Genomic DNA, 27,541 nt, shown 5'->3' on the forward strand with positions numbered 1-27,541 from the left:
GGGACTGTAGCTGCTCTGTTGTTGGGGAGTGAGGACAGGGGCTAGGAGGGAGTGGGAGAAGCTGAGCCCTCTTGCTGCTGCCCCCCCCCCCCCCAAGTTCTGCAGGCAGAATGGACATCTGGATTTTTACTTTTTCCTGGGCAGGTGTACACTTGCAGCAGTTCCCCATCCCCTGGTCCATACACCTCTGGCAGACTGATTCCTGGCGGTGGGGGGCGAAATTTGGGCTCTTCCCCTGATGGGGTGTGGTAGGAGCCTGAGGCACCCTGTGGCTCAATCCACAGTTACAGGGCATGGGGGCCTGCTCCAGCTTCCAACCCTTTCTGCCAGTGCAGGAGGTGGTACAGCCTCACCCTTCAGCCAGCCAGAGTCAGCCAGCAAATCTCCAAGCTGCTGGCCAGGTGGGTGGAGAGAGCAATCCTCAGGGGCCCAGGATCCCCTCTTCCAGGTGCTGCTGCTGTTCCTCCTCCTCTGTCGTGGCCACACCCTTCTTCCTGACCAGTCCGAGGAGGTAGCTACTGCAGCCAGGCTGGGCTCTTCCAGGGATGGCTTGGGGGTGGCCGGCGGGCATCGTAGATGACCTGGCCGAGTGGTGCCCGGGTCCCCACAGCCTCCCGCCGTACCGAGCAGACTAGGATCCTGGCAGGCCGGGCTGGGGGAGGGGGAGGCGGCGGAGGCTGTGGACCGGAGGCGGAGGCCAGCCAGGCGCTGGAGTGGTCGGAGCTGCGGGGCAGCTGTGAGCGCGAGGGGGACTTTTGCAGGCCGGTGGCGCAGCAGCAGGAAAAGGCGCTGGGGGCGGCTCGCGGGGGTCTTTCTCCTGCGGGGGGGCGGGAGAAAGGGCGGGTCTGAGCGACCGCAGGGCAAGGGGAGCACCGCCTCCCTCATGTGACCGCCTCACGCCCGCCCGGTCCGGCCTCCCTAGGCACTGCTGACTCACCCGGAGGAGCGTGGCGGCGCGGAGCTCTCCTGTGTGATCCCCGCGGAGGCCGGCGGAGCTGGAGGGAGAGGGGCGGCTAGGGAGCTGTCGCACGGGCCTGTAGGCACGGGGAGGACCTCCGCCTGCCTGGAGGGGGGCGGGGGGCGGGCGGCGGCGAGGGGATTTCCCCTTTCGACCCTTCCGATCCTTCCTCCTCCCCGGGACCGGGGCTCCCCCAGTCGTTTTGTCCTCCCAGCCACCCTCTGAAGTAGAGGAAGCCGGCTAGTCCGAGCCCTCCCCCCCGGAGTGGGGCATTGAAACCCCTATGCGGGAAGCCCGAGTGGAGGGTGGTCGCCTCCCCGGAGGGAGGGGGAAGGGCCAGCTGCCCCCCACCCTGGAGGAACCCCCGCGCCCCGCGATGGCTCTCACCAGCGAGACAGCGTGGGAGGCGAGGCACAGCAGCACCATGCCGCCGAAGATCCGAAGCAGCCAGTCCGCGGCCTCTGGGCAGGCGGCCTCCTGCAGAAGCATGGGCAGGGGACGGCGGCCCTGGCATTTCCGACGAGGCCGCGGGCGAAGACGGCCTTGTGAGGCCGGGCTGAGCTCACAATGGAAGCCCGCGAGGCGGCGGCGATGGCCCGACCCCCCAGTGCGCCCACAGCGCCTAGGGAACACTCGCTCGGCCCGGCCTCCCTACCTCACAGGGCCGTTGTGCAAATGAGCGCTCTGGAGCGCTTGGAGGGAAGCGGGAGGCAGTCGCTCGTTCTGCACGAGGAGGGTCCCCGGCTCCGTCCGGAGTCGGGCAAGGTGGGAGTGGTCCGGAGCCCCTGGAGGGAGACCGGTAGCCTTCCTGGAGAACCTTTCTCTTCTGAGATCCAATATAGTAATTGGCCCGTTCACATAAATGCTGAGGTCAGTTGTCCTGATACTGCCATGTCCAGGTGGTTCAAGGAAGTTTAGTACTCAGGACCAGCCAGCTGACCAGCTGCCTCTTCTCTGGTTAGGCCCAGGACCCTCCCTTCGAAGGCAAAGTATTGCCTGTCTTTGTCCTGGTTGGGGTGTGGTTTTTCGTTGGGGTTGGGGTTTTCCGCGTCAGCATGACAGCCACTGGTATTTCCCATTGTTCTAGAATCTCCGCTTGGGCTCCCTTTTTGCTGTCTTTTCCCATCACCTTCAGACATTTCCTGGCTAGAATTCAGTGGCCAGCCCCCTCCCCCCATTCTTCTCCTTTGGAGCTCAGGATCTCCCAATGACGCTGACTGGAAGGGAGCAAGTTCAAGATGTGCCTCTGCCTCTATCAGCACATCTGCAGGCATCTTTCCTGAAGATTTTATAATAAATCATTATTCACTGAATGTGATCTTTTTACAATGAATTAGGTAAAGTCATTAGATGTTTCTGTCAAATGTAAAACAGGGCCAAAACAGGTGACAACATGGTTCTCTCTCAGCACAGTCTTGTGAGGTAGGCAAGGCCAAGAGTGAGTGACTGGCCCACCATCTCCCAAGGAGCTTATGTGGGAGAGTGGGGATATGAACCCTGGTTTTCTAGGTCCTAGTCGGATGCTCTCAGTCCCACATCTGGGAACAGGCCCTCCACACTCGGAGGAAGCTTGCCCTGCCTCTGCCTCTTTTCTGTGGGGCATGCTGGGGGGGGGGCCTGGCTTTGTGATCGGGGCTCACCGGGTGTGGAGTTTCCCCTGGGCCTTCTGTTTGGTCTGTCAGAATGGAGGCCCCTGGGAGGTCTGCCCCCTGTGCCCCTTTTTGGCCCAGCAGTGGGGAATCTGCAGAGACAGGGCTTCTCATGTCCCCTCTTCCAGCTCTCAGCAGAGGAGGAAGCTGCCAAGGAGATGAGGGGGGGAGCAGTGCTCATGAGGTGCCAGGGTGGGCAGGAGCTTGAAAACTGGGATGTGCCACTTTCACATAAAGGACAGACTATCCTCGGGTCCATTGTCCTCCCCAACTGTGTAACCATTGCCAGGAGAAGAGCCGGAATTCCTACTCTCTTGTGGCCTGGTCCAAGTCCAAGCCTACAGCAACACAGCTGTCTGAATGGTCCACCTCGAGGACAGGGCCTCATAGAGCTCATCAGAACCAAGCAGCTGCAGTTGATTTGCATGCAGAACCCCTGGGGCAACATGGAGTGGAAAGGGCCTTGGGGTAACAAGTAATCACTGTAGGGTGATTGGAGAAGGAGGGAAAGCAGAGACATTTTCTACTTGCACGTGATCTAGAAATCAATCGGGGGAAGCCTGGGATGGAGATGGGCCCCACCCCCCACAGCCCACAGGAGGGCAGAAGCAGGCTGCCTGCTAGGCCAGCCACCTCTTTCCAAGCCCCATGTGGGGCTCAGGGGGTGGGGCAGCCCTGGATGCCTCTGTGGGAGGGCAGGTTGGGGCTGACGGCCCTGTGTGGGTCCTTTTTGTCCCTGGGAAAGTCCCAGTGGCCTTAATGGGGCCCACTTCCTTTTGGATTTCCACTATGGCTTTCATTCTGTCAACTGCCCTGTGGCAAGGTGGGCTGAATGGAAATTATTGCCCCTCAGCCCCTTTTGGAGACCTTTACTGGGTTGTTAAGGCTGCAGGAAGCCCTGAGGACTCCTGCAGGGTTGGGCAAGGCATCAGCAGGCAGGTGTTTGGCCAGCAGAACAAATAGAGGGCTTCTTTGCATTTATGGTTTTACTGAGGAGAAAGCACGACTCTTGTTGATTAGACAAGGATATAACAAAGAGAGACATGTGCAAATCAACCCTATGCGATAAAAAATCAAATATTCTGCCATTTCTTATATCATAGAATCATGGAGTTGGAAGGCACCTCCAGGGTTATCTAGTCCAACCCCCTGCATAGTGCAGGAAACTCACAACTACCTGCCCACCACAGTGATTCCAATTTCATGGTGAGATGATGCCCCCCCCCACACACTAAGAAAGTCAGAATCCCTGACCTATTACAAGAGAGAGAAAGCTCCTTCTACCCCACCCCTGGTGTATAATGTTCTGAGGAGCCTTTGCTGTTATTTCCCCCAGGCTGAACAGTCCCACAGTATCAAACCGTTCCTTGTCAGAAAGCTGCTTCAACCTCCCAAGCTTTGTCTAAGCCAGTTCAGACCCCTTCAGACTTTGTTCCTCAGTGTGCTTAATCATTGTCTCTTTAGTAAGAGTTTCTGCCAAATTCCCTAGAACAGGAATTGGGCTAACTGGCCTGTGATTTCCTGGGTCCCTGTTTAAAAGCTGAGGGGACATTTCCAGCACAGAGCCCAATTTTAGTGACCAGTCTCAGCCATTTCACAATGAATGCTTGGGAATGCCATCTAGGCCTGCAGAATTACTAGATTTCTGTTTGCCTAGCCGGCCCAGGGCTTCATCTCTTGTCTCCTCAAGTTGCCAGACACCTTTCCTAAAAACAGTGGCTCTAGGTGTGACCCTCATTTTCCCCAATGAAAAGAATCGTGAAGAATTTTCCCAACTTCTCTTCTGCATTGAACAGTGATTTCGTTCCTTTGTCCTCTAAAGCAGTGGTCCCCAACCTTTTTGAGGATGGGGACCAGCGGCAGCAGGGAGGGCAACTGCATGGCGGGAGACTGAGTGGCAGAGTGGAGTCTGCAAATGCAACTGTGATCCAGAGCGCGAGAATGCCTGAGTAGTTTAAACCCATTATTGCATGTCCTTTCCTCTGCAGCCAACGGAAACAGCATCCTGCCCTCCTCCAAGTGACAACCTTTCAGATACTTAAAGAGGGCTATCATGTCCCCTCTCAACCTCCTTTTCTCCAGGCTGAACATTCCAAACCCTCAACCTATCTTGGGGTCCATCTGGAATGGGAGATTTGGGGATGGAGCCTGGTGAGGGCAGAGCTATTTATTTATTGTGTGGCATGTGTGTGAATATAGCCAGGAGTCCTTAGGATGGTCTGGTAGCCAGACATGTTTGGAGGTGGTTTGCTATTCCCTGTCCTTGTGTCATGACCCTGGTATTCCTTGACGGTCACCCTTCCAAGTAAGTGTTAGCCGAGAGCAGGGGTGTAGTCTGCACGGGGCATTTACTCCCAGTTCGAATAAGTCCCTCCCATCTACATAAAGGATTCCACCCAGCTGTTTCTTGGGTGGAATCCTTCCTACTCATGATAACTACATGCTTCTGTGTGGAGGAAGCGCAGAAGAGAAAGCTGGTCCCCCTTCTGAAGGTTTATGCATCTGGAGCCACCTCATAGAACCCTGTGATGACTGGGGCACAGCACAGTGGCTGGGAAACATTCTTGAGCTGCGTGACAAACAGCAAGGATGGGGGAGATGGAATGGGGCATTGCAGCCTAGGATATCTTCAGAGACCCGGTCTGTGGCTGCAGTTTGAAAAGGTTTTGAAATGGAACAAAGGGGAAGTTACAGCGAGTTGCAGAGTGTTTTTATGCAGACATTTTGGCCCATTACCAACGGGCTTCAGGCCAGGTTTTGGGAACCAAAACACCAACTATGGGACATAGTGAATGATTCCTGGCCACAACCAGACAAGGGCAGCCAGTCACTGCCAGACCCCTCTGGGGTCTTTGGGGCACTTTGGTGAATTGAGCCCGGTCAATGTATCTTCCTCAGTTCCTGGTGGTGTGTCTGTGGAGAGTGGCAGGGGCCTGATGTTGAGTGACATGCGTCTTGTTCCACAGAGCATGTAGTCATCCTTCCTGTGCATGGCTGGGGTGAATTTTAGAGGTAGTGTGTATCCCTTTAGACCCTTACAGGACCTTCTGTCTCCTCTAGAGGTGGCTGATGGGGTGGGGGCTCCTGGTCCCCCAGTTCCAAGGAAAGAGGCAGGTCCATAGTACTGGTGGAATCCATATTTTCAAATGCAGAACCCTGTCCTTTGCAAGCTGACACCCTTCTTTGCCATGAACATGGAGCAGACCAGGGGTTTGGTTTGGATGGGACAGGGTAGAGTATGGGGAAGGGGCATATGGAAAGAGCCTTGGTCCAGGGAAGCAGGTCCACAGTGGGTTTGAGAACTCTTGTTTCAAGAGGCAAAAGGAATTTCCATGATGTTCTTTCGGTCTAGTTGCTGCATGATCTTCAGGTGGTCTGGGGAATTTCAGGCTTTCGCCCCCAGGTGGAGGGGGGGAGTGTATTTTCCAGTGTGCATCAGGACAGATCTTTCCTCTTCTCCCAAGCCACAGTGGCAGCCCCTACTCACCACACCCCACTTCCTGCCTGCTGGTGGCCATGCTTAGGATGTGCAGAGAGACTTCCCCTCTTTTGCCTCAGCACTATTGCTCAAGCCACTCCACACAGAGCAGCAGCAGCTGCCTCCATCTGTAGCTAAGTTTCCCACAGCCCTTTGTGCTTGCAGAACTTCCCCTGTAGCTTTCAGAGACCCATGAAGATTGAAGCCCTGAGGCCATGTGGCTAGCCCTGATCCTGCTGACTCAGATCCTGCACAGAGGTAAGTGGGAAGAGGACCCTTGCAGAGGTGTGGGGAGGGAGGTCTCCTGTGCTTTGACTCCCGCTCCTCCTGGGGTTGGAGCCTGGCAACCTGGCCAGCTTCATGTAGTGATTAGGAGTGTGGACTTTGATTTTGCACTCCCCCACATGCAACCAGCTGGGTGACCTTGGACTCGCCACAACACCGACAAAGCTTTTCTGACTGAGCAGGAATATCCGGGCTCTCTTAGCTGCATCCACCTCACAGGGTGTCTGTTGTGGGGAGAGGAAAGGGAAGAGGATTGTAAGCTGATTTGAGACTCTTTCGGGTAAAGAAAAGCGTAGTTTAAGAATCAAAAATGCTGTGACACAGTTTATTAATGTAACAGGATTAACTTTTGCTTATATATTCCTACTGTTATGATGGTCAATTCTTAGTCTGACTAAGAGTGCTCACGCCTTGAATAAATCTTTGTTGGTCTTAAAGGTGCTACTAGACTCTGATTTTATTGTGCTACTTCAGACCAACACAGTTACTCATTTGAATCTTCCTAACAGAGATCTTGATCCCAGCTGAAGGTCAGTCCCCAGAGCCAAAAGTCCAGCTGGTCAAGAGCAAATGGCCCCTGAAGGATTGCCAAGGCATGGAACGCCAGTCAGGAGAAGCACAGTCAGGTAACCTACTTTGGGGCACAGGGGCTGGAAATCGCCTCCCTCCAGGGCATACAGGATGCCGGGGTGCCGGGTCGGTGGGGAGGGACTGGTGCTAATGCTGGCTGAGGATTCCCACCCTCCACTCCAGATTGCCTTGCAGATGGCCTACTGGAGGTTGGGCTGCAGACATCTGGGCATGGTGGGGCAATGTATGTGGTGGGGGGGGGGTGGAGGAAAGCTTGGCCTTTGCCATTACCTCGGAGGGCCTTTGGGCTCTGCTGGCTTTTTGGCTGGAGGACCCTCAGACTGGTTGTGAGGGCCCTTCCTAGGCTTGGGGGGGCTCCAACTCTCCCCAATAGCCAGCCTCAGGGATGGGGGAGCTTGCTGGCCTTGACAAAGAGCCATGAGAGTGGTATTTATTTGGCTTCCCAGGCAGCCCCTCTCATTGTGCTGAAAAGGTCAGCAAACCTTTAAGAAGCTTCCTGGTGCAGAGCCCACTGGATGGGACATGCTCCTGGGGGAGATATCAACGGCCTCACCTGCTAATCAAGAAGCTGCTGCGGGGGGGGGGGGGGGGGTGTCAAAAAAGCAGTTGGCCAGCTGCAACTTAGGTGCTGAGCTCCCCCGCTTGGGCAGAAGACCCCATGCAGCTCCTGCTTCCTGCAGAGCCCCTGCTTCCTGACGGCTCCCTTGCCCCCTCTTCATTGGTTGCCTGCTCTCTTCACAGCTGGCTGTGTCTGTGAGCAGCAATATCAAGTGTGCCAGCCCCTCCAGCTCTCTGCCATGGCCAATGAGTCCGTCACTCTGCCCTGCCACTTCTCCTTCCCCCAGAGCTGGGAGCCATCTCATCATGCCCAGGTCCACTGGCGCTTGGGACACTTCCATTCCCAGCGCTATTTGTTCATTTGCTGCTGGAACTTGACACACATTGACCAGGATTTCCAGGGGCGAGTCTCTCTGGCCAGAGAGGAGGGGCAGCCGTACACAGCTTCCATCCGCATAGTGGCCCTCAGGGAATCTGATACCCAGCTTTACTTCTGTCGTGTCTCCGTGGAGACAAAAGAGGGCAAAAAGGAGTGGCAGACCATCCATGGGACCAACCTGACAGTCACAGGCAAGTCTCCAGCCTCCCCACACCCTGTCAAGCACTGCAGGCCAGCTGCCGGAATGAAGGCCACACCTCACTGTCTCCTTCTCAGCAGCCCAGCATCCCCCAAAGAGACAGAATGACACCACACCACCCGCCCTCAGCCTCCATGCAGGGGTGTTGACCGGAGCCGTCCTGCTTGGAGCTGTCCTCCTTCTGGGTCTGGCGATCCTCCTCCTTGCCCGGGGAAAAGGTAATGGGGTGACCATGCCCACAGCTCTAGGCCGCCCCATGGGGGCCCATCGCATCCCATGTGTGGCTTCATTCGGGACCAGTTAGCTGCCTGAAGACCCCAATGCCAATGCTCAGAGGCCAAGGCCCACAAGAGGGCTAAAAGGAGCGGGGGCGGGGAACGACTCCTTTGGTGTATGGAAAGTCAGTTTGATAGCAGGGAGCAGAGAGGAGGAAGAAATGGACTCTTCTCTCAGTCGAAAGACATAAGCAGTGGCATCCCGCAAAGATCCACACTGGCGCCCATGCTATTTCATTTGTCCATACACAGCCTGAAATGATTAATGAGGGTGAAAACCAAGGCATATGGTGACCAGCTCTAGACCGGGTGAGGGGGTAGGAACATAGCAAACATAGTCCAGCATGGGTAGAGTTAGAGTGGTCACATCTGAACAAAAAAGAAACTGGCAGGGAGTGGAAGAGATCTTCGGGCTGTACTGGGAAGCCTGATGAAAATGCCAACTTGGAGCCAAGCTAGAAGTGGCAGAGGACACAGCTGTGGATGGCATTTTGGATGGCATTTTGGGGCAGAATTTGGCCAGTTAAAAATATGATGAGGGGCCAGACATCAGAATGCAGCAGGTTCCCCCCACACACACACACACCGCTGGGCCCTTGTAGCATTTTTAGATGGCCAAATCCACCTGAAAAATGGCCTTGGTGGCCACTGACATTTGGTTTGGCCTCCGTCTCTGGCAGGGGCGGGAAAGGCAAACCTTCTGCAGGGATGAAATGTCCCATCTGGCCTCCCCACCCCCCTGTGCTGACATTTGGGATACAGAGGGCAGAAGGATCTTGCAGGAGGAAAGGCTGAAGAGTCATTGTAGGAAAAATATGGGGCTGCTGGAATGGATTGACCCTCCCCACTAGGTCATGGCCAAAAGAGAACAGAAGCCCGGTGAGTGCGTGGGTGGTCTGCAGAGTGAGAGCAGGGAGCAGACCGTACTGGAGGCGAAACCCGCGGGGGAAGCCCGTGGGGGCTCTGTGGTCTGATGTTGGGAAGCGCAGGGGTGGGGGGCTGATCAGGTCTTCCTGGGAAGGTGGTCGCTGGGCAACGCTCCGAGTATCGTTACAGGGCAGCAGCCATCGAGGAGCAGGAGGAGGAAGGGCCCGATGGCCAGGCGCTCCGCTGCAGAGGTGAGGGGGGTAGGGCACCGGGCCCACCGTTGGGAGGTGCGCTAATGCGCCCCCCCCCCACGCCTCACAAGTGCTTTCTCCATCCCAGGAGTCCAAGCCTCCCTTCGCGAGAAGCCGCTTCTGCCGGCTCCTGGGGAGCCAGGCCTGGTCTACGCCAGCTTGGTGCTGCCCGACGCCCTCGACAGGAAGAGGCCCTGGGGCACAGCCCACACACCCGAGGAAGAGAGCCCTTACGCGGCCGTCCAGCACTGAGAAAGCAGCCACCCACCGGGAAGAGGAGGGGGCTCCTCGGCGCTGTCCTGACGGGAGCCGGGGAGGGAGCTGCTTTCTGGGCCCGGCTGACCCGCCTGGCAGGGCTGTCAAGGAAAGGGCCAGCTGTGCCTGTGCAGGAGGGCGGGGGAGGGCCCTCCACAACAGCTCCCCACCCAGAGTCTGTGGTCATTAAAACAAGTCCGACTAATTGGTTGCTAATTGGTGGTTTCTTTAAGCGGCTGCGGGGCACTGCTTGTCTACCTCCAGGTGGCACAGAAAACCTAAGAGGCTCCGCTGAGCCAGCAACGGAGGAGAGTGTGTCTCTGAGCACATGCAAAGCGCTTTTCCGTCCTCCCTACTCTGTGGAAAGTCTCCTCTTCTGCTTCCTGCCTTAGCCTCTGGACAGTGGCCGGCTTCAGGCAAGGGCCAGAATTCTGGTCTCGGTTCCCAGGAGCCCTGGCTTGAAAGCTCCGCCCCTGGCCTACCTTTCAAGGCCGTCGTGAGCAAAAGGAGGAGGGAAGGCATGCACTCTTTTCAGCCCCTGCACGCGGGCTGTAAACCAACCAGTGCCCCAGGCCCACGCGCCGGCCGCAATTTCCCAAGGGGGCGAGGCCGAGAGTGGGCGAATGGGCGGGGCCAGGCCCCGATAAAGGCCGCGCCTGACTTGGCCCAGGGCGCCTCGCCTCGCTTCTCGGCCGCCAGCGCCATGTGGGTCCGCTTCGCCCCCTTGCGCCTGCCCGTCCGCCGGCGCCTGCAAACGGCGGCGGTCCTACAGTGGGTCTTCTCTTTCTTGGCGCTGGGTAAGGAAGGCGGCTGCGGGGATGGGTGCGGGACACGTTTGCCCGGCCGTCAGAAAGTGGCCCCACAGCCCCTCCGGTCGAGCCAGGCGGCCGCTGCTCTGGCTGGGAAGTCGTGCCGGTGGCCCTCGGTTGTTGTCCTCCGCCGCCGTGGGGGACCTCTCTGCCGGGTGTTGAGGTCGCCGTCTTCCTTTCAGCGCAGTGCTGCCTGGGCCTCTTCGCGCTGCTGCTGCTGGGGGAGGGCTGGGCGCTGGCCGCCCTGTACGCCGCCTGGCTCTACCTGGACTGGGACACGCCTGCCCGCGGCGGACGCCGCTCGGCCTGGGTACGCAGCTGGGCCGTCTGGCGCTACTTCCGCGACTACTTCCCCATCACGGTGAGGTGGGGTGGGAGAACCCGTCCTGGAGAGGGGGTGGCGGCTCACCCTTCCCTCCCTCCCTCGGGGCGGCTTTTGGACGAGGAGGGGGAAGTCCTGCTACAGCCGGCGTCCGCGCCTGCTCTCCTCCCCCCCCCCCCCCCCGGCCGGAGAAGCCGGTTGCTGAGTGCTTCACAGGCTTTCCGCTCCGCCTGCTCTCCGTCCCCTTCTGGCGGAGTGCGGGAGGAGGGAGCTATTCGCCCTGGGGAGGGGGCCGTGTTGGGCTGCTGGTGCTCCCCCCCCCCCCCCCGTCTACCGGCGTATTTGGTTCTGGCCCTGCAGCTGGTGAAGGTGGCCGACCTGGACCCCAAGCGCAACTACGTTTTTGGCTTCCACCCCCACGGGGTGCTGGTGGCGGGGGCCTTTGGGAACTTCTGCACCGAAGCCACCGGCTTCCGCCAGCTCTTCCCGGGCCTCACCCCCCATCTGCTGATGCTCCCCTTCTGGTTCAAAGTACCCTTTTTCCGTGACTACATCATGAGTGGTGGTGAGTAGCTGAGGGGTTTGGGGAGTCTGGTCAGCCTGGGGACCAGTGGCATGGAGTGCCTGGGGCCCTCCTCTGCCTGCTCTTTTCTTTCTGCAGGGCTGGTGTCCTCTGAGAAAGCTAGCGCCTCCTACCTGCTCAGCCGAGAAGGAGGGGGGCAGGTAGCAGTGGTTGCCGTTGGCGGGCCGCCGGAGTCCCTGGAGGCCCGTCCTGGGGCTTTCACCCTCCAGATCCAAAATCGCAAGGGCTTCATCAAGATGGCGCTGCAGCATGGGTGAGGGTGGGGTCTGGTAGGGTCTTCTGGCAGTCTGCAGCAGGAGCCAGTGGGCAAGCCAGCAGCTCCAGAGGGCCCAGTGTTTCTGTGCCATGATGCAAAGGTTCAAAGCCTGCTTGCTTTTTTGGGGGGGAGGTGAGAGAGTAGCAACTGGGCTTGGGGCAATTGAGGCTGCCCGTCTCCCTGGCTCAGGCACCTGCTCTCTTTGCCTTCTCAGAGCGGCGCTGGTGCCTGTCTTCTCATTTGGGGAGAACGAACTCTTTAACCAGGTTTCAAACCCAGAGGGCTCCTTCCTCCGCACCCTGCAAGAGCGACTCCAGAAGGCCATGGGGCTGGCACTGCCCCTCTTCCATGCCCGGGGGGTCTTCCAATACAGCTTTGGGCTTCTGCCTTTCCGGAGGCCCATCCATACCGTGGGTGAGTTGCACTGGCTGGCTGGCTGGCTCCTCCTCCTGCCCTCCTTGCTGTGGGCTGAGGGGGGGGGGCTGTTGGCCCTCCCCTTTGGCCTAAGGGGAGGCTGCAATTCTCCAAGTTTTGCAATGGCCTGGGGTAGGACAGAGGTGGCTTTGGACTTTGGCCTGTGGGGACAGAGTGAGGGGAGGCTTTTGTCTGGCTCAGTCATTTGCCCTGTAGCCTCTCAACCCTTGACCTTGTAGGAAAGAAGAACTGTGAGTCTTTCGTAGGGGGATAAATAATGCCAGGGTTTTTCCTGTACAGTTTTTCCTGTACAGCTCTTAAATGCAACCTGGAACACACCCAGGAAGCAGTTATCTCCTCGGTCTCCCCATCCATCAAAGTGTGTGGCTTCCTGCTGGCTCCCCAGGGTCTCAGGCAGCCAAAAGGCTTTCACATCACCTGCCTCTTCCCCCTGGAGATGCCACTGCCACTGCTTGGACCTTCTGTATGCCAAGCATCTGCCCTGACATGGAGCTACAGCCCTTAAATTAGGAGTTTGCTTCTCCTACCTCTCCTGCCCAGGTGAAAGACTAGCACAGTGAGGCAAATGTGGTGGGGGGGAGGCAAATGCCCTGCTGTGTGATGAGGCAGTGGTCAGGGTAGGGCCTTGGCTCTCCTGGGCCCTAGAAACTGCACCCATTAGTCACTCTGGGGGGGGGGGAGTTTGCACAGGACTAGATTCTGTGCTCAAGTCCCAGAGAAGGGGCCATGGCTCAGTGGCAGAGCCTGTGTCTGGCATGCGAAAGGTCTCCCAGTTCAATCCCCGGCTACAGCATCTCCAGTTCAAAGGACCAGGTGGGAGGGGACGGGAAAGGCCACTTCAGCCTGAGATGGAGGAGAGCTGCTGGCAGTTGGAGTAGGCAAGACTGGCCCTGTTAGACTAGCAGCCTGATTTGGTATAAGCAGCCTTGTGTATTTGTGGGGCTCTAGCTTGGCCCCGAACATTGGACACCTTTTTGGTATAGCCCCCAAATGGGCCATCATGGTGACTGGGGGTGAGGGCTATCCCGGCATAGAGAGCTGTGGCTGAAAGTATTGCTGGTGGTTCTCTTTCACAGTGGGGGCCCCTATCCTCATGCCCAAGACCCCCAATCCTTCTCTGGAAGCCATTGACCAGTGGCACAAGACTTACCTGGAGAAGCTTGTCCAGTTGTTTGAGGTCCACAAAGTCCAGTTTGGTGTGCCAGAGGACAAACATCTCAACTTGATCTAGACACGAAGGAAGGAGCCACGCATTCAGCGGCTTCCCAGACCGGTTAACGGGGTGGGTAGAACCAGGGAGACTCTCTGTCATCACTGGGTGGATGAGCCCTCCCCCCCTGCAGCAGAGGCTGCTCTATAGTGGGGGCAGGGCAGGTTGGCCTCACAGCACCTCTGCCAGCTGGGGCACCTTGGGAGGGGCAGTGACTGCCATGTGGCTGTAGGACTTTCAGATGTGGAGTGCATTCCTTTTCGCCCCACTCTCTTGTTAGTGTCAACCATTTCAGTTCAATAAAGTGGAAAACCTTTCTTGTGGCCTGTGGGATGCTCTTTAACAGCACAGGCTCCCTCTTCTTCTATGTGTGCGCCCCTGCAGCTTTATTGCAGGGCTGGGGGGGGGGTGGCTCAGCTTGCCCTTGATTGGCCCAGGACACTGCCCAATAGTGGACAGCTATGGGGGGCTGGCGGGCGGGCTGCAGAGTCAAAGCAGGCTGACCACAGGAGTCTGCTATCCCAGAGGGCAAGCATTTGAGAGACACCAGACTGGCCCTGGGGAAATGGCTTTTGTGCTGGATGATGGCTAAACCAGATCTGGGCCTTGGGCTGCCTTTCTCTTTCACACTAGGCAGCCCTGGACTCTGACCAGGCTGGTACCAGATGTGTCCAGTACCAGAAGCCCCCCATTTGGTTCATTAATAGCTTTTTACTTGCTCCAAAGAGCTCTTTTGCTACTTCCCAGGTGGTAGAAGTGGCCTCCATTTAGGTAGTTGGGTCCCAAGATGCTACGCCTTGACTAGGTCCTTGGGTACAGAGAGTATCACCTAACTGCTAAACTCACCTCCAACCACAACTTGTGTACAAAATTCAGCCAAAGGATCTTCCCGCTGGCATTGCTATTGGTCAATTTTGCTGTAAAGTGCCTGGATCCAACCGTGCACTTGGCCATGCTTGTACTCAGGATCATGATCCTGCCTCACATCACACTGATAGCCTCCCTGCCCCCTTGGCAATGCCTGACAGAAGCCAAGGGCCTCTTATTGCTCCCCCCAGGACCCTTCCCTTCAGTGCCATCAATACATCTAGGAGTTTCTGCAGGGCCATTCTGAGGCTCCCGTGTCATTCTTTAAAACTGTCTCCATAAAAAGTATTGACAAAAGAACAGAGGAGAATGACTGACAATAGCGCAAAGGGGTTAGAATCAAAGTTGGGAGAGACCTCCAGGGTCTTCTAGTCCAACTCCCTGCAGAATGCCAGAAATTCACAACTATTTGCCCACCCACAATGACTTAAATTCCATGCGCCCCCCCCCCATAGAAAATAGAATCCCTGGCCAGTCTGGTCTGAAAAAATTAAAAGCCTTGTGATCCTAAAGCGGTGATCGGCATTTCTCCGGGTTTTCAAGAAAGGGCCACATGAGCCAAGCACTGACACAACCCTTCCTGTCCACCCACTCACCATCTGCCTAAGTTCATAGGATCAGCATTTCTATCAAATGGCTATCTAGCCTCTGCTTAAAAACTTCCAAAGGAGGCCAATCCCCCCACCTCCCAGAGAAGCCTGTTCTCAAATTATCACATGGTCTCCTGCTTTCCAAGTTGTTGCCTTGCACACCTGGGTCCCTTTTCTTCCTCAGCCAGGAAAGGAGCCAAAATATCTGTTGAGGCTGATTGCTAAACCTTGCAAGGAACCAGAGACTGCCCCCCTGGAAGGCTGAAAGTGAGCTGGTAACAGTCCACCTAGTCCTAGGCAGTAGCAAAGTCAAGGCTACTTTTGCCAGCCTTCTGGTGAGGGAAGACCTTCCTGAGTGGGTTGAGGGGTGGGGGAGCGAGCAGGAGGGGAAATGTGTCAGCTGGAGCCATGAAAACCTCCATGTCTCTCCCCTGCCTGTTCTGAATAGGCATGAAACACAGCCGCATTGGGTGCTTCACACCCCCCCCCCCCCGAAACTGGAACTCATTTTTTCTTGCACTTTAAAGCAGCTGACATTCTCTGCCCACTCCTTTGGCTCAAGGGAGGCCACCCATGTAGCTTGCCTAGTGGAGCAGGGATTTGCATGTGGGTCTCCCCCCTCCTTGTCTGACACACCAGCCCTTCTGCAGGGCAGTCTACTAAGGATCAGCCTACCAGGTATTTGGTTATGAATATTAGGTTGGACGATGCAGTAAAAGTGCTACACTCAATATGCCAGCAAATTTGGAAAACTCAACAATGGCCACAGGATTGGAAAAGGTCAGTTTACCTTCCAATCCCAAAGAAGGGCAATGCCAAAGAATGTTCGAACTACTGCACCATTGCACTCATTTCTCAGGCTAGCAAAGTTATGCTCAAAATCCTACAAGCTAGGCTCCAGCAATATGTGGACCGAGAACTTCCAGAAGTTCCAGCATCTACTTCTGCTTCATTGACTAAAGCCTTTGATTGTGTGCAGCACAACAAATTGTGGCAAATTCTTAAAGAGATGGGAATACCAGAGCATCTTATTTCTCTCTTGAGAAACTTATATGCAGGTCAAGAAGCAGCAGTGAGAACTGAACGTGGAATCACTGATTGTATACTGTATACTGTCGCCTTGCCTATTTAACTTGTATGCGGAGCACATCATGAGAAAGGCAGGATTAGAGGAGTCCCAAATTGGGATCAAGATTGCAGGGAGAAATATCAACAACCTCAGATATGCAGATGATACCACTCTAATGGCAGAAAGTGAAGAGGAACTAAAGAGCCTGTTGATGCGGTTGAAGGAGGAGAGTGCAAAAGTTGGCTTGAAACTCAACATCAAGAAAACAAAGATCATGACATCCGGCCCTCTCAATTCCTGGCAAATAGATGGGGAAGAAATGGAGATAGTGACAGATTTTATTTTCCTGGGCTCCAAGATCACTGCAGATGGGGACTGCTGCAAGGAAATTAAAAGCCGCTTGCTCCTGGGGAGGAAAGTTATAGCAAATATAGACAGCATCCTAAAAAGCAGAGACATCACCCTGCCAACAAAAGTGCGTTTAGTCAAGGCTATGGTATTCCCAGTTGCAATGTATGGCTGTAAAAGTTGGACCATAAGGAAGGCCGAGCGTCAAGGATTGAGGCTTTTGAACTCTTGTGAGTCCCTTGGACTGCAAGGCGAACAAACCAGTCAGTCCTAGAGGAGATCAGCCCTGCTCCTTAGAAGGCAAGATCCTGAAGATGAAACTCAGATACTTTGGCCACCTCATGAGAAGGAAGGACTCCCTGGAGAAGAGCCTAATGCTGGGAGCAATCGAGGGCAAAAGAAGAAGGGGACGACAGAGAATGAGGTGGCTGGATGGAGCCACTGAAGCAGTAGGTGCAAACTTAAATGGAGTCCGTGGAATGGTAAAGGACAGGAAGGCCTGGAGGATCATTGTCCATTGGGTCTTGATGGGTCGTACATTACTTTGCACCTAACAACAACAACAATTAGGTTGGAGCGATTATCAGCCAGGTGGGATTATTAAGGCACTGCATGGCTGCTGTCTCCTCTGGCCCTTTACCCGACTTCCCCAAGGCAGCGTTGAACCCTCTGACAATGTACTTTTCACGCTGCTCAGCTGGCCAAGAGAGGTAAACACTGCCGCCTCTTCCTCTGTGAAAGTTGGACTTGTCCTTCCTTTGGCCTTACAACTGTCCCTTTCTCCAGAAGGCCTGGCTCTCCGTCGCCGCCTTGTGATCGTCCCCAGAACAGACGTCTTGCTCAGCTTCCCAGTTTCCCAGTTCAGCAGTCCTGCTCTTCTCAGGGCTCAGTAATTCTTCCCGTCCTGGGCCCCTATATTCGCCTCCGCTATGAATTCTGAAGCTCGCTTTGGAAAAGAGCGTTCTTTCGTGGTTTCAGGTGGAACACGTGTTCCTCGGAAGGAACAGAAAGGAATAGGGGAAAGTTTGAGTCCAGGGGCACCTTTAAGACCAACAAAGATCAGGTCTGGGCATGCTTTCGTGTGTGCGCACACTTCCTCAGGTCGGGGGGCGGGTTTAGTTGCCAGGAAGGGGTAGTTAGGGTTAAGGCGCACAAGTCCGTCGAGCGGAGACGGGCTTAAAGCGGTAGGTGCCACCTGTGCATGGCAGCGAATGAGCATGCCAGAGCAAGCGTTGACTGGTGGGGCAATGAAGTCAGGCGATCTCAGAGAGGCACTTGGAGCGGCTGGCCCATGGTCCAGGCCCTGGCTTCGGAGCTTCCCGCTGAGGAGAAGGTCGCTCTTCCGTGCTCTTTTTTTTGTGCAAGGGGTGGGGGTGGGGGCTTGTTGGCGCGCCCTTGGGAAGGCCCGTCCTCACAGACGGGGCCTTGTCACGGGTGTGCCCCGTCGCAACCATCTCCGCAAGGCACCAAGCCCCCAGCGGGGAGCGTTCGGCTCGGCTCGCCGTCGCGGAGCTGTTCCCACCCCCTGCAAGGGACAGGTGTGGGGCCGCCCTCCACTCCTGGTTCCCGCAGTCCTGGACGGTCGAGGCACTGAAGCGTCCGTAGCTGGCCTTCTTCCGCGATTCCGGGGGCTTGCCAGTCGACAGAAAACAGGCAGGCCCCCAGTTTCTGTGCCCGGAAAGCAAAAAAGAGACGAGCGCCCCGCTGGCTTCTCCTCCCGCATCTGGGTGGCCGAACTTCTCCTGCCCGGCCGGCATCCACCCGGTCGCCGCCCTCTGCCGCGAGGCACGCCCTGCTCAGCCTCCGCGCAGCCAGGCCAAAGTACAGCGCGGGCCGAGACGGCGGGCAGGCGGACGAGCCCGCAGGGCAGCAGGTGGGCCAGGGAGGGGCGGCCGGAAGGGTCAGCGTGCCTGCCCCCGGGCTCGGTGCTGCGAGCAAGGAGTGGCGCAGCCGCTGAGGCTTCTGTCTTGCAAGAGCGCTTTCCCGCCAGCGGCTCCGGCAGCATCATGGCCCCCGCCAATCCTCACCTGGCAGCGCTGAGTGTCTTCCAGTGGATCCTCACCTTCCTTTTCTTCGGTGGGTGCCAGGCTCGGGCGGAGGGAGGGGGCCAATTATCCTAAGCCCCGGCTGGTAGGCAGGGGCTCCTACCCTTCCATGGCCGGCCGCAGACTTCTCCGGCTCTCCTTGTGGGATTTGGGATGCGGGACGGGGGCTTGCCTCACTGCCCAGACCGCTCCAAGCTCCTGGCCCTTTAATGCTGCGGGTCAGGAAATGCATCAAAGTGTAGGGCGGTTTTGTTCTGTGCTGCGGTTGGGGGGGGGCAGCCCACTCATAGTGACCCTGTCGGGGGATTCCAGGCCCCAGGCGGAGGGGGGTTCTGCCTTTGGCTTCTCCCTCCAGATGACCCTGGACTCCCTCGAGGAGGGGGGGTGTGTGTCTCCCAGTGGCACCCTCCAGGGGCTTTCTCCAGGGCTGTTGTTGCTGCTCAGTTTTATTAATGTGTTTTGTTTGCAACATTTCTTAGCCACATTCTACTGTGCAGAACTCAAGGCAGCTTTCAGTATAAATCCAGCAACAATGATCAGGAGCAGACAGAAAGCCAGAGCTATGAGTTGCTTCTTCTGCCTTGAGTCTCCAGAAGAGAGGCCAGCTATCCACAGAGTCAGGGAATGCCCAAAGCAAAGTTCAGGTGCTCAGCCCCTCTCCACCCATCTGCTCTGCTGTCCTCCATAGGCATCTTCTTCACCAGTCTCTTGATCGGCCTGCTCTTCACCTCCTATTGGTCTGTCACAGTCCTTTACTGTGTCTGGTGGATGTTTGACTGGGAGACTCCAGAGCGAGGTGAGTTCTCCCGTCCCATTGCCCCCTCCCCAAACCTGGGGGTAAGAAGCTAATTCTCCAAACAGCCACTTAAAGACCAGAGCAGTGGCAGCAGTTCTTGGGAGGAGCAGCAGCCAGATTTGGGGGGGGGGGGGGCGGGAGCGGGGGCGGGATGAAGCACACTTTTATGTGTTGGCTTGGCCCAGAGGACCTTTTGCCAGGTGCCAGTGTCATTACTGGGGATGTGGCAGACGAGGGCACAATCCACAGGAAGGCAGGGAGGTTGTTTCGAAATAAGGTTAGTCAAGAGATAGGCATGTGATGATGGGGCAGAGTCCCAGCAAGAGTGGCGGGAGGGGGGGCACACCCAGCGGGAAGAGGTTATGCAAACCCTGCTGGGAGGAGAGGTGGGCCCAATCTCTCTGGAGCCAGCCGCTGCCTCCATCCATCCAAGTGTCAGGGCAGCATGGGCCTCCCTTGGAAAGCTTTTGGACTGAAAAAGGAGGGCTCTGGAGGCTGCCACTGACAGGCCACTCCCCTGAATCCAATGAAGATGGAGTCTCTTGGACCAGAGACACTTCCACCTGGCCGATGGCCTTGCTGGTCCCACCAGGTAAGTCTCCCAGAAGGCACTGCTGAAGGATCCTCTGGGGGTGGGGTGGCTAATGATGGGGCCATGGCACTTGAGTGCATGAGGGGCCAGTGCTGACCTCCAAGTTTGGCACTGCAGGGTAATCTCCACTGAGCCCCCATTTTTGTTGGTGAATCTCTGCCTTTGTCAGGGTCTGTAAATTACAAGAGGAATAATGTCGATTCGAGTTGTTCTTCAGTCCCCTTGGGACTAGGACCGGCTTGCCTTTGAGCTCTGCCAAGTCTTGGGCTGCTGGTCCATTGGGTATGTCTCTGTTCCAGTTCCAATGAAGCAGAGCCTAAGGGGTGATATGATAGCTGCATGTAACTATGCAAAAGATAGCAGAATGAATTTAGAGTCCAGCAGGGGCACCTTTAATACCAACAGAGTTTTATTCAAGGTATGAGCTTTCGTGTGCAGGCCCACTCCCTCAGATACAATGCCATGGAATGAGGGAGTATCTGAGGAAGTGTGCCTGCTGCACATGAAAGCTCATGGATAAAACTCTGTTGCTCTTAAAGGTGCCCCTGCTGCTGCTTCAAGCCAACATGGCTACCCACTTTAATCTATGTAAAAGATAGACATGTGGAAGAGGGGGCCAACTTGATACTGCAGCTTAGAGACAAGGACTAGGAACAATGGATTCGGATTACAGGAATAGAGGTTCCACTTAAATATTAGAAAGCATTTTCTGATGGTGAGGGCTGTTTGTAGATGGAATATGCCGCCTCGGAGGGTGATGGAGTCTCCTTAATATAAGCTTTTAGGAGTAGATTGGTTGAACACCTGTCAGGAGTGTGTGATTTTTAAGTCTCCTAGAAGGTTGGAGGCTGGACTGGATGGTCCTTGGTGGTCTCTTCCACCATGGTGTGATTCTGATTCTGGAGCTACCTCTATGGAAAGCACCACTTCAGCCCTGCTGGATCACACTAGAGCAGTTGTCCCCAACCCCAGGTCTGGGGACTGGTACCAGTCCGTAGATCAGTTGGTACCGGGCCACAGCTCCTCATCCTCCTCCCTGACTGCTACCTCAGGGGCTGCCCTGCCACTCTGCCACTGGCTCACCTTTGGTGCTCTCCAGTGGCCGCCATGGCTGGGGCTCCCCCTCTGCATGGCACCGCGCAGTTGCTTCTGACAGTGCCCCCCAGCAGGCACCAGGAAGTCAGGGGTGCCGGCGGGAAAGCAAGTGGAGCAGGGGCTAAGGCGGTGTCGACATCCCTCAGCAAAAGACTACCTCCTTGGGCCTCAGTAAAATTGTCAAGCATTGACCGGTCCCCGGTGATAAAAAGGTTGGGGACCACTGCACTAGAGGGCCTTGGTGGGGCTCAGAGATTATTTTTTTCTGAAACAGGCCTAATCTCTGTCTCCATGAGTATGGATGGCACAATGCCCAACATTATAGAAGCATTTGCCATCCCCCCTCAGGTGCAGCCTGGATCCAGTTCAAGGTTTTGGTCTTGACTTTTAAGGCCCTTTATGGTCTGGGACCCACAGGCCTGAGGGTCCGCCTATTGCCTTACGCTCCCCGCAAGGCTTTGTGCTCTGTGGGTACTAATTTGTTGGTGGTTACTGGCCCCAAGTTCACCTGGCCTCAACTGGGGCCATGGCCTTTTTGGTCCTGGCCCCAACCTGGTGGAATGAGCTTCTTGAAGAGCTGAGGGCCCTGGAGGAGCTTCTGTAGTTCCATAGGGCCTGTAAAATGGAGAGGCTGAGGTGTGGAAGATCTACTGGCTTAATAAATCTAATAATAAATACAGTCTCCTCTGGCAGAATTCATCAGTCAGGAAGGGCAAAGGTCAAGGATGCTGGAGGGAGGCCTCTCCTCTTCAAGAAGCCTGCCCATGCCCTTAGGCATGGATCCATATAAATCAGACAAGCTGATGCCCGCCCTCCCCAAAGGCTGGAGGTGGGGCCTTCCTCTGTGCAGAACAATTCCCCCTTATCAGTCTCCTTCCTAGCATGTCCTTTCCTGACTCCCTCCCCTCCCCCCCAAAAAAAAAAATCAGCATGAGGCTTCAATGAGGGAGCTGGTCTGAAGCTGTTGCACTGTTGCCTGGCCACCAAGGTCCTTAGCAGCTCTCAAGCAAGTGCCCTTTGTTATCTCTTGTCACCTCTGTCAGTTCTTCAGACACCTTCCGCTCTTGCAGTGCTGCCTACGTACACATTCTCAGCCACCTCCCAGGTCTGCTTGGAATGTTCCCTAAACCTGACAATCCACAGCAGGCTTCAGGTCCAGCTGTTGGCTCAGAGGCATCTGTTCAGATGTCTTAATCTGGAGGCAAGGCTAGGGAGGCACTGACCGATGGGCAACACTCCCAGGCTAAGGAAATGACAACCCACAGCATTATAGTCAGCAGTGTTGTGATTTGCAATAAAATGTGCATGCCATGTTCACTGACATAAGTCAAGGCTATCTTGTGCTACAAGGAGAGTGGATAAAGAGTTCCTGAGAGCTGTTTTTAAAACAGCAAAGGCAGAGTCCAGAAGGGAGGATTTGCATGGTCCCTCCTCAGGCTGTCCTCCAAGGGAAAGGACACTTCAGAGTCACATGCTCGTTCCTTGCTCTGCAGGTGGCCGCCGCAGTGACTGGATGAGGAAGTGGCGACTCTGGAAGCTCCACCGGGATTATTTCCCCATCAAGGTAGGGAGAGCACGGCCAGGGCTCAGGTGTCCCTGCTGCAGGTTGCAGCCAACACAGAAGGAGAATAGCCCCTGTCCCAGAAAGCCACTGGCCTGCCCCTGATGGACAACGCTGGCCGAGAAGGGCAAGAGGCCAAGTGGGGAAGCCATGTGGAGGCCAGCAGAGGAAGCCTTCCCCTCTGCTGTGGCTTCTCTTGCAGGGGAGGGGGAGGGAGTCCTGGGTGGCAGACTTGGCAAGGGATGGTAAACCAGATCCATTCTCTGACTTGCAGCTGGTGAAGACAGCGGAGCTGCCCCCCACTCAGAACTACGTGTTGGGCTCCCACCCCCATGGCATCATCTGCGCAGGGGCCTTCTCTGTCTTCTGCACAGAGGCAACCAACTTCTCCCAGACCTTCCCAGGCCTCAGGTCCCACCTCTGTCTGCTCAGTGGGCTCTTCCACATGCCTGTATACCGGGAGTATATGATGAGCTCAGGTAGGGTATCAGCTGGACATGCAGAAGGTCCCAGCTCAGCCTGGAGAGTGGCGGCCTGTCAGAGCAGATGGGACCCACTGGGACAGACCTATGCTTTGCCTCTTCAAACAGGGACCTGATATGGGGGAAGCTGCCCCCCCTGCCCGTGGGGATGAAGGGGTCAGCCACTCACTGCCAAGCTCAGCAAGCTTCCCACCTGGCTTCTGCCAAACTGGTTTCCCTCCAGGCCTTTCCCAGGGAGCCCAATGCAAGATGGATATTAAGCCCCAAACACTACAGCAGCTCTCTGCAAGTAGCCGCTAGAGAGGCAGGCAAGAAGGGCAGATGCACGGCCTCTGGGGGTGGGTGGGGGTCAAGTAAAGAGTTCTTCCAGCCCCCCCTCCCCACAACACAGCCTATCAGGCTGTAGTAGGTGGGGCTTGTGGGGGATGGTGGGGGGCAAAGCTCCCTCCCAGTGGAGAATGGCCAGCTCCTGAAGGCCTCAATGTGGGACCTGCAAAGAAAAAAACACAGCAGAAGCCCCCCCCCCCCCCGCCCCGATGGCGGGTGAATTCTGGCTGGGCGAGGTTCTGAATTGCTTCAAGGGTTGCCCCATGCTTAATGCATGGCAGTAGCCCGAGGCCCCTACAACAGAGGCTGCCTCGTCCCCACCTTCAAAGGGAATGCTCAATCCGTCTCAAAGCAGAGGGGGGATCACTCGCCCCCGGCTTCAGAACCTCGGATGTGCAGCATCTTCCCCTGCCTTTGAGAGCTCCCCTCCGCCCAGCTCCAATGCCGAGTCGCTGCGGGATGCACTTCAGGGGGGAATTCCCAGCCCCCCTAGGAGCTCCCGCTCCCCCTCCCCCTCCCCGCTCCGCGGGCCGGGGGCGTCCAGGCCAGGAGGCGGGCCACGCGCAGCCCCGGGCAGCCGGGCCGAGCAAGCCTGGCGCTTTTCCTACTTCCCTCGCTCCGCTCGACCCACGCACGGGGCGACCGAGCAGGGAGAGTGCGCCGCTCGCCCTGACCGCGGTCTCCCTCCCTCGGCCTATTGCAGGCATGGTGCCGGTCAGCAAACGGTCGCTGGACTTCGTGCTGCGCGGGGGTCCGGGCAACGCAGTCGTCATCGTGGTAGGCGGTGCGGCCGAGTCTCTGGACTGCGCGCCCGGCGAACATCGAGTCCTGCTGAGAGGGAGGCGCGGCTTCGTGCGCCTGGCGCTGCAGCATGGGTAAACAGCCCGGCGGCGGGAGGGAGGCCCCCTCCCCCCAGTCCAGTTGCGCGCCGCCGGCCTGAGCCCACCGCGCTTTCTCGCGCTCTCTCCCCGCCGCAGGGCCGCCCTGGTGCCCACGTTTTCCTTCGGTGAGACTGACATCTTCCGGCAGCTGCGCTTCGCCGAGGGCAGCCTGGCGCGCCGCCTCCAACAGGCGTTTAAGGATCGCGCCGGCTTCGCGCCCTGCCTCTTCTCCGGCCGTGGGCTCCTGCCTTTCGCCGCCCCCATCACCGTCGTTGGTAAGGGGGGCGGGGGCGGCGGGCGGGGTTCTCGACCCCGCCCCGAAGCTCACCCCTGTCTTCTGTCTCTGCAGTCGGGCAGCCCATCACGGTGCCGCGCCGGCCGGCGCCCAAAGAGGAGGAGATCGCCCACTACCACGCGCTCTACATGGACGCCCTGCGCGCTCTGTTCGAGGCCCACAAGGACCGCTGCGGTCTGCCACCGTCGGCGCAGCTTCTCATCGCCTAGCCACCCCCTCCCAATAAAGGCACCTTAGCTTTGCCCACAAAGGCCGGCTCCGCCGCTAAAGGGGGGGGGGGGGGAGAGGAGGTCTCCGGCGCTGGCCCTCGGAGCGCGGCGGGGGCTGCAGATCGCTTGCCGCCTGACGTCCCGCCGCCTGGAAGAAGAGCGGAGCGCCTCCAGTTGGTCGCATCGGAGGGAAGGTTTCTGAGGACTCTCAGCGGCATGTCACCGCCGTCAAAAAGTACGATCCTTTCCACCGGACCGCAGGCACCGCTGGGATTCGAACCCAGGATCTCCTGTTTACTAGACAGGCGCTTTAACCAACTAAGCCACGGCGCCATCTGCAGGCTCCAATCAGCGCAGCCATCGCTCTTCTTCGGCTGGCTCCTGGCAAGCCCTGGGTTGGAATCCTCGACTTGGGGGGTGGGGGGGTAGGGAGGCGAGCGGCCCGGCGGAACCTGCAAGCCGGGCGCACCTCCCCCCATACCAGTCCCCACCCCTCCCCTGCCTCCGCTTTCAATGGGGCGCTTGTCCGGGTCCGGTGGAGCGCGGCTGATGAGCAGGAGGCTGCCAACCGCGCTAAGGAGCCACCCGCACCGCCATCACCCTGGGAAAGCAGCCGGAGCCCCCCTTTGGTGTGTCGAAGTAGTCTAGAGAAAGAGCCTTCCGTACATGCGCAGAGAGCAAAACACACCGCTCCACAAAAAGACCACTAGAGAATTCACCTGACCCCGGCGTGATTTGAACACGCAGCCTTCTGATCTGGAGTCAGACGCGCTACCGTTGCGCCACGAGGTCAACTACAACCAAACCTTCCTTCCAGCAGGGAAGTCACTCCAGCCTCCGGCTGCCTGAAGCCTCGATTTGGCTGTGCTTGCTCAGCCCGTTGGGGCAGGCAGTACAGAAGCAGGAGCCAAATGGCAGGGAGCGCCAGGCTCTTATCTGCCGCTGTTGACCTCTGCCCAGTAACACTCCCCGAACTTACCTGTTGATGGCTTGGTGGTAAAGCAAAGGATTGCAACCTTCCAATTGGCCATATTATTATTAAGGATTGGCGATAATTCTGCATACCAGCGTGTCCTGGTTCAAGGCTTTGGCTCTTACCAGGCAGAGGAAGTGGCCTGTTCCTCTCTCAAACCTGTTTTTAATAAGGAGACATCCAGTAGCCATTGATTATGTTATGTGTATGTAAAACTGACCTCATCCCAAGCCTGGGGGAAAAGTATTTGTCACTGGGGGGGGGGGGATAGCATGTGAGCAGCTTTTTGAACCTGGGGTCCTTAGATGGAATGAGGGGAGGAGACCCCAGGTTATTGGCCTGACATATGAGGGCTTCATCTCTCCCAGCCTCCAAGGGGAATCCTATTGCTGGTGCGCAGATTTGGAGAGAACTCCCTGTGTCTATTTTTCTGCAGTAAAATAAATATTAAAAGACATTCTTCTCCATGTAACTAACTGGAACCCTGATTAGCCTGCAGGGCAATCGCTGTTGAGTCAGCTGGCAACGCGGGGAGGGCTTGGCCCAGGCCCCTTGTGGCAGGGGAGGAGGGGAGCAGCTCTGCCTGAGCACTTGGAGCCAGGCCCTTTGGCCAGAGCCTCAGCCATCCCCTTCTTCTTTTAAACCAGAAATGCCCCCCCCCCCCAGGTCTATTCTAGGGAAATAATTCTTGTGCTTGCAACTCAGCTGGGCTGCTGCTAGTCTGAAAATGTTCTTTGAGGGCTTTTAGAACTTCTTAAAACACATTTAACAAGCCCGTTTTTTTCAGCACAAATCCCCACCCTGTGTCAGATCCTCTTCCTCCATCTGCCAGGCCCAGACAGGCAGAGGGGCTGGCCATTACACCATGGACTCACAGCGTGGCAAGTGGGCTAGGACTGTGCTGTGCATCTAGCCCCCAAGGGGGTTAGGGGGTGGGAGGAATTCACAGGCCCCTCCCTGGCCAGGCCCTGTCACCAAAAGGAAAGGCGGGGGGGGGGGGCATTCCATCAGCAGTTTCCCCTGGAAGGAGAGAGGGCCTCACAAAGGCAGGGGGGTCCCTCATAAGCCAGCTGGACAGTGTGCCAACCCACCCCTAGGGAGACAGAGGGCAGGGGTAAGGAGGAGGAAGGGGAGAAAGGGAGGTCTTGGCATGGCCAAGGGGAGAGGAGGCTTGCCCGGATCTGCAGCTCCTTGGCAGAAAGGTCTGTTCTGACCACCCCCTACCCCAGGCACCGTTCAGTGCGGGACTATTGCCTCAGTTCCTACCCTTCCCACCTCTTCCCAGGACCTGCAGGTGGAGGCGAGACGGGTGCTGCTGTGCTGTGGCAAGGCCTTTTCAGGAGTGGCCCAATGGACTTGGATTTCCCTCTGCTCAAGGCTCATCCACTCTCTTCCAGTAGACACAAGGCCCAAAGTGGTCTGTCCAGAAGGAGCTTTGGACTTCCCCCTTGTGCTTCTGGTCTGTCCCGTATCCTGCAGGCTGTTTGTGAGGCTGCCGCCTGGGCTGTCCTTGCCTGCAGACGCCTGTTGGCTCTTAATGCTTTTGTCAGGAAGTTTACTTTGATGCTAAGTTTCTGGTGCGGCTAGGTGTAAGATTTGCAGATCAATAAGGGAAGAGGAGAAATATGAGGGAGGAGTTGCTGAAAGGGGTTAGAGGATCTGGTTGGATGAGGCCAGGAGGCAACCTGTCAAGCCAGGACCAGATGAAAGAAGGGAAAGGGCCAACGGGGGGGGGGGGGAGTGGAAGGAATATTCACCATGACAAGGATCAAAGGGAGAAACATCAAAGAGTGGCCTGAAGATACAGCCTGATGGCCCAAGGTCCCCCAGGGAGCTTTCATGGCAGAGGGAGTAGTATTCAAATACTTGGGTTTCCCACATCCTAACTGCCTGCTCCCCACCCCCTGCCCAGTGGCAGGGAAAACCTGCCTGTTCCCAGGGTCCCATCCCCATTTATGTGCTGCCTGCTTTGGCTCTTCCTTGGCTCAAACTGCCTCGGTTGCCATGCTAGAAACAAGCCATGGGAGGAGGCACGGCCATGGTGCCAAGGA

At 56.9% G+C, this 27,541-nt stretch overlaps 4 protein-coding genes and 2 non-coding genes across 14 annotated transcripts; 3 read left to right on the top strand and 3 right to left on the bottom strand.

The window, feature by feature from the left end:
- Positions 1-113: 113 nt before the first annotated feature.
- Positions 114-1,477, bottom strand: LOC143825838 (uncharacterized). 2 transcript variants are annotated; one of them, XM_077314193.1, is made up of 3 exons: positions 1,346-1,477; positions 938-995; positions 114-817 (listed from the first exon to the last, which is right to left on the bottom strand). In XM_077314193.1, the coding sequence occupies exons 1-3, from the start codon at positions 1,445-1,447 to the stop codon at positions 516-518; spliced, it is 462 nt and encodes a 153-aa protein (XP_077170308.1). In that variant the 5' UTR covers positions 1,448-1,477; the 3' UTR covers positions 114-515. The 2 variants fall into 2 exon arrangements, with proteins under 2 accessions (XP_077170308.1, XP_077170309.1); XM_077314194.1 differs by lacking the exon at positions 938-995 and having other exon boundaries at positions 1,346-1,476.
- Positions 1,478-3,408: 1,931 nt separating this feature from the next.
- LOC143825836 (paired immunoglobulin-like type 2 receptor alpha) lies at positions 3,409-9,950 on the top strand. Of its 6 annotated transcripts, XM_077314188.1 has the most exons (7): positions 3,410-6,343; positions 6,880-6,996; positions 7,703-8,089; positions 8,175-8,315; positions 9,224-9,251; positions 9,429-9,490; positions 9,579-9,950. In XM_077314188.1, exons 1-7 carry the CDS (start codon positions 6,301-6,303, stop codon positions 9,740-9,742), a joined length of 942 nt encoding a protein of 313 aa, XP_077170303.1. In that variant the 5' UTR covers positions 3,410-6,300; the 3' UTR covers positions 9,743-9,950. The 6 variants fall into 6 exon arrangements, with proteins under 6 accessions (XP_077170299.1, XP_077170300.1, XP_077170303.1 ...); XM_077314184.1 differs by lacking the exon at positions 9,224-9,251 and having other exon boundaries at positions 3,409-6,343; XM_077314185.1 differs by lacking the exon at positions 9,224-9,251 and having other exon boundaries at positions 3,409-6,343; positions 8,178-8,315.
- Positions 9,951-10,250: 300 nt separating this feature from the next.
- Positions 10,251-13,677, top strand: LOC143825835 (2-acylglycerol O-acyltransferase 2-B-like). 2 transcript variants are annotated; one of them, XM_077314182.1, is made up of 6 exons: positions 10,251-10,542; positions 10,737-10,915; positions 11,237-11,441; positions 11,538-11,712; positions 11,930-12,129; positions 13,227-13,677. In XM_077314182.1, the coding sequence occupies exons 1-6, from the start codon at positions 10,266-10,268 to the stop codon at positions 13,379-13,381; spliced, it is 1,191 nt and encodes a 396-aa protein (XP_077170297.1). In that variant the 5' UTR covers positions 10,251-10,265; the 3' UTR covers positions 13,382-13,677. The 2 variants fall into 2 exon arrangements, with proteins under 2 accessions (XP_077170297.1, XP_077170298.1); XM_077314183.1 differs by having other exon boundaries at positions 10,737-10,864.
- Positions 13,678-17,466: 3,789 nt separating this feature from the next.
- MOGAT3 (monoacylglycerol O-acyltransferase 3) lies at positions 17,467-25,962 on the top strand. 2 transcript variants are annotated; one of them, XM_077314151.1, is made up of 7 exons: positions 17,467-18,310; positions 18,968-19,075; positions 22,256-22,326; positions 22,598-22,802; positions 23,836-24,007; positions 24,110-24,288; positions 24,363-25,962. In XM_077314151.1, the coding sequence occupies exons 1-7, from the start codon at positions 17,482-17,484 to the stop codon at positions 24,515-24,517; spliced, it is 1,719 nt and encodes a 572-aa protein (XP_077170266.1). In that variant the 5' UTR covers positions 17,467-17,481; the 3' UTR covers positions 24,518-25,962. The 2 variants fall into 2 exon arrangements, with proteins under 2 accessions (XP_077170266.1, XP_077170267.1); XM_077314152.1 differs by lacking the exons at positions 17,467-18,310; positions 18,968-19,075 and adding an exon at positions 19,441-19,667.
- TRNAT-AGU (transfer RNA threonine (anticodon AGU)) lies at positions 24,777-24,850 on the bottom strand. The gene has a single exon. It is a non-coding gene; the product is annotated as a tRNA-Thr (tRNA).
- On the bottom strand, positions 25,238-25,309 carry TRNAW-CCA (transfer RNA tryptophan (anticodon CCA)). Its single transcript has one exon. It is a non-coding gene; the product is annotated as a tRNA-Trp (tRNA).
- Positions 25,963-27,541: the final 1,579 nt, after the last annotated feature.

This window comes from Paroedura picta, chromosome 16, assembly GCF_049243985.1.
Source record: "Paroedura picta isolate Pp20150507F chromosome 16, Ppicta_v3.0, whole genome shotgun sequence".
In the NCBI taxonomy this organism is placed as follows: domain Eukaryota; kingdom Metazoa; phylum Chordata; class Lepidosauria; order Squamata; family Gekkonidae; genus Paroedura; species Paroedura picta.

Bases quoted from the DNA above. Each gene is read 5' to 3' on its own strand.
- LOC143825838 (XM_077314193.1), bottom strand. From the start codon at position 1,447: ATGCTTCTGCAGGAGGCCGCCTGCCCAGAGGCCGCGGACTGGCTGCTT. The intron at 996-1,345 runs GTGAGAGCCATC...CTCTCCCTCCAG, and splicing joins CCTCCCACGCTGTCTCGCTG to CTCCGCCGGCCTCCGCGGGG. The intron at 818-937 runs GTGAGTCAGCAG...GCCCCCCCGCAG, and splicing joins GCGCCGCCACGCTCCTCCGG to GAGAAAGACCCCCGCGAGCC.
- LOC143825836 (XM_077314184.1), top strand. From the start codon at position 6,301: ATGTGGCTAGCCCTGATCCTGCTGACTCAGATCCTGCACAGAG. The intron at 6,997-7,702 runs GTAACCTACTTT...CTCTCTTCACAG, and splicing joins GTCAGGAGAAGCACAGTCAG to CTGGCTGTGTCTGTGAGCAG. The intron at 9,491-9,578 runs GTGAGGGGGGTA...TCTCCATCCCAG, and splicing joins CCAGGCGCTCCGCTGCAGAG to GAGTCCAAGCCTCCCTTCGC.
- LOC143825835 (XM_077314182.1), top strand. From the start codon at position 10,266: ATGCACTCTTTTCAGCCCCTGCACGCGGGCTGTAAACCAACCAGTGCC. The intron at 10,916-11,236 runs GTGAGGTGGGGT...CTGGCCCTGCAG, and splicing joins GCGACTACTTCCCCATCACG to CTGGTGAAGGTGGCCGACCT. The intron at 11,713-11,929 runs GTGAGGGTGGGG...TTGCCTTCTCAG, and splicing joins AAGATGGCGCTGCAGCATGG to AGCGGCGCTGGTGCCTGTCT.
- MOGAT3 (XM_077314151.1), top strand. From the start codon at position 17,482: ATGAAGTCAGGCGATCTCAGAGAGGCACTTGGAGCGGCTGGCCCATGG. The intron at 24,008-24,109 runs GTAAACAGCCCG...TCCCCGCCGCAG, and splicing joins CGCCTGGCGCTGCAGCATGG to GGCCGCCCTGGTGCCCACGT. The intron at 24,289-24,362 runs GTAAGGGGGGCG...CTGTCTCTGCAG, and splicing joins CGCCCCCATCACCGTCGTTG to TCGGGCAGCCCATCACGGTG.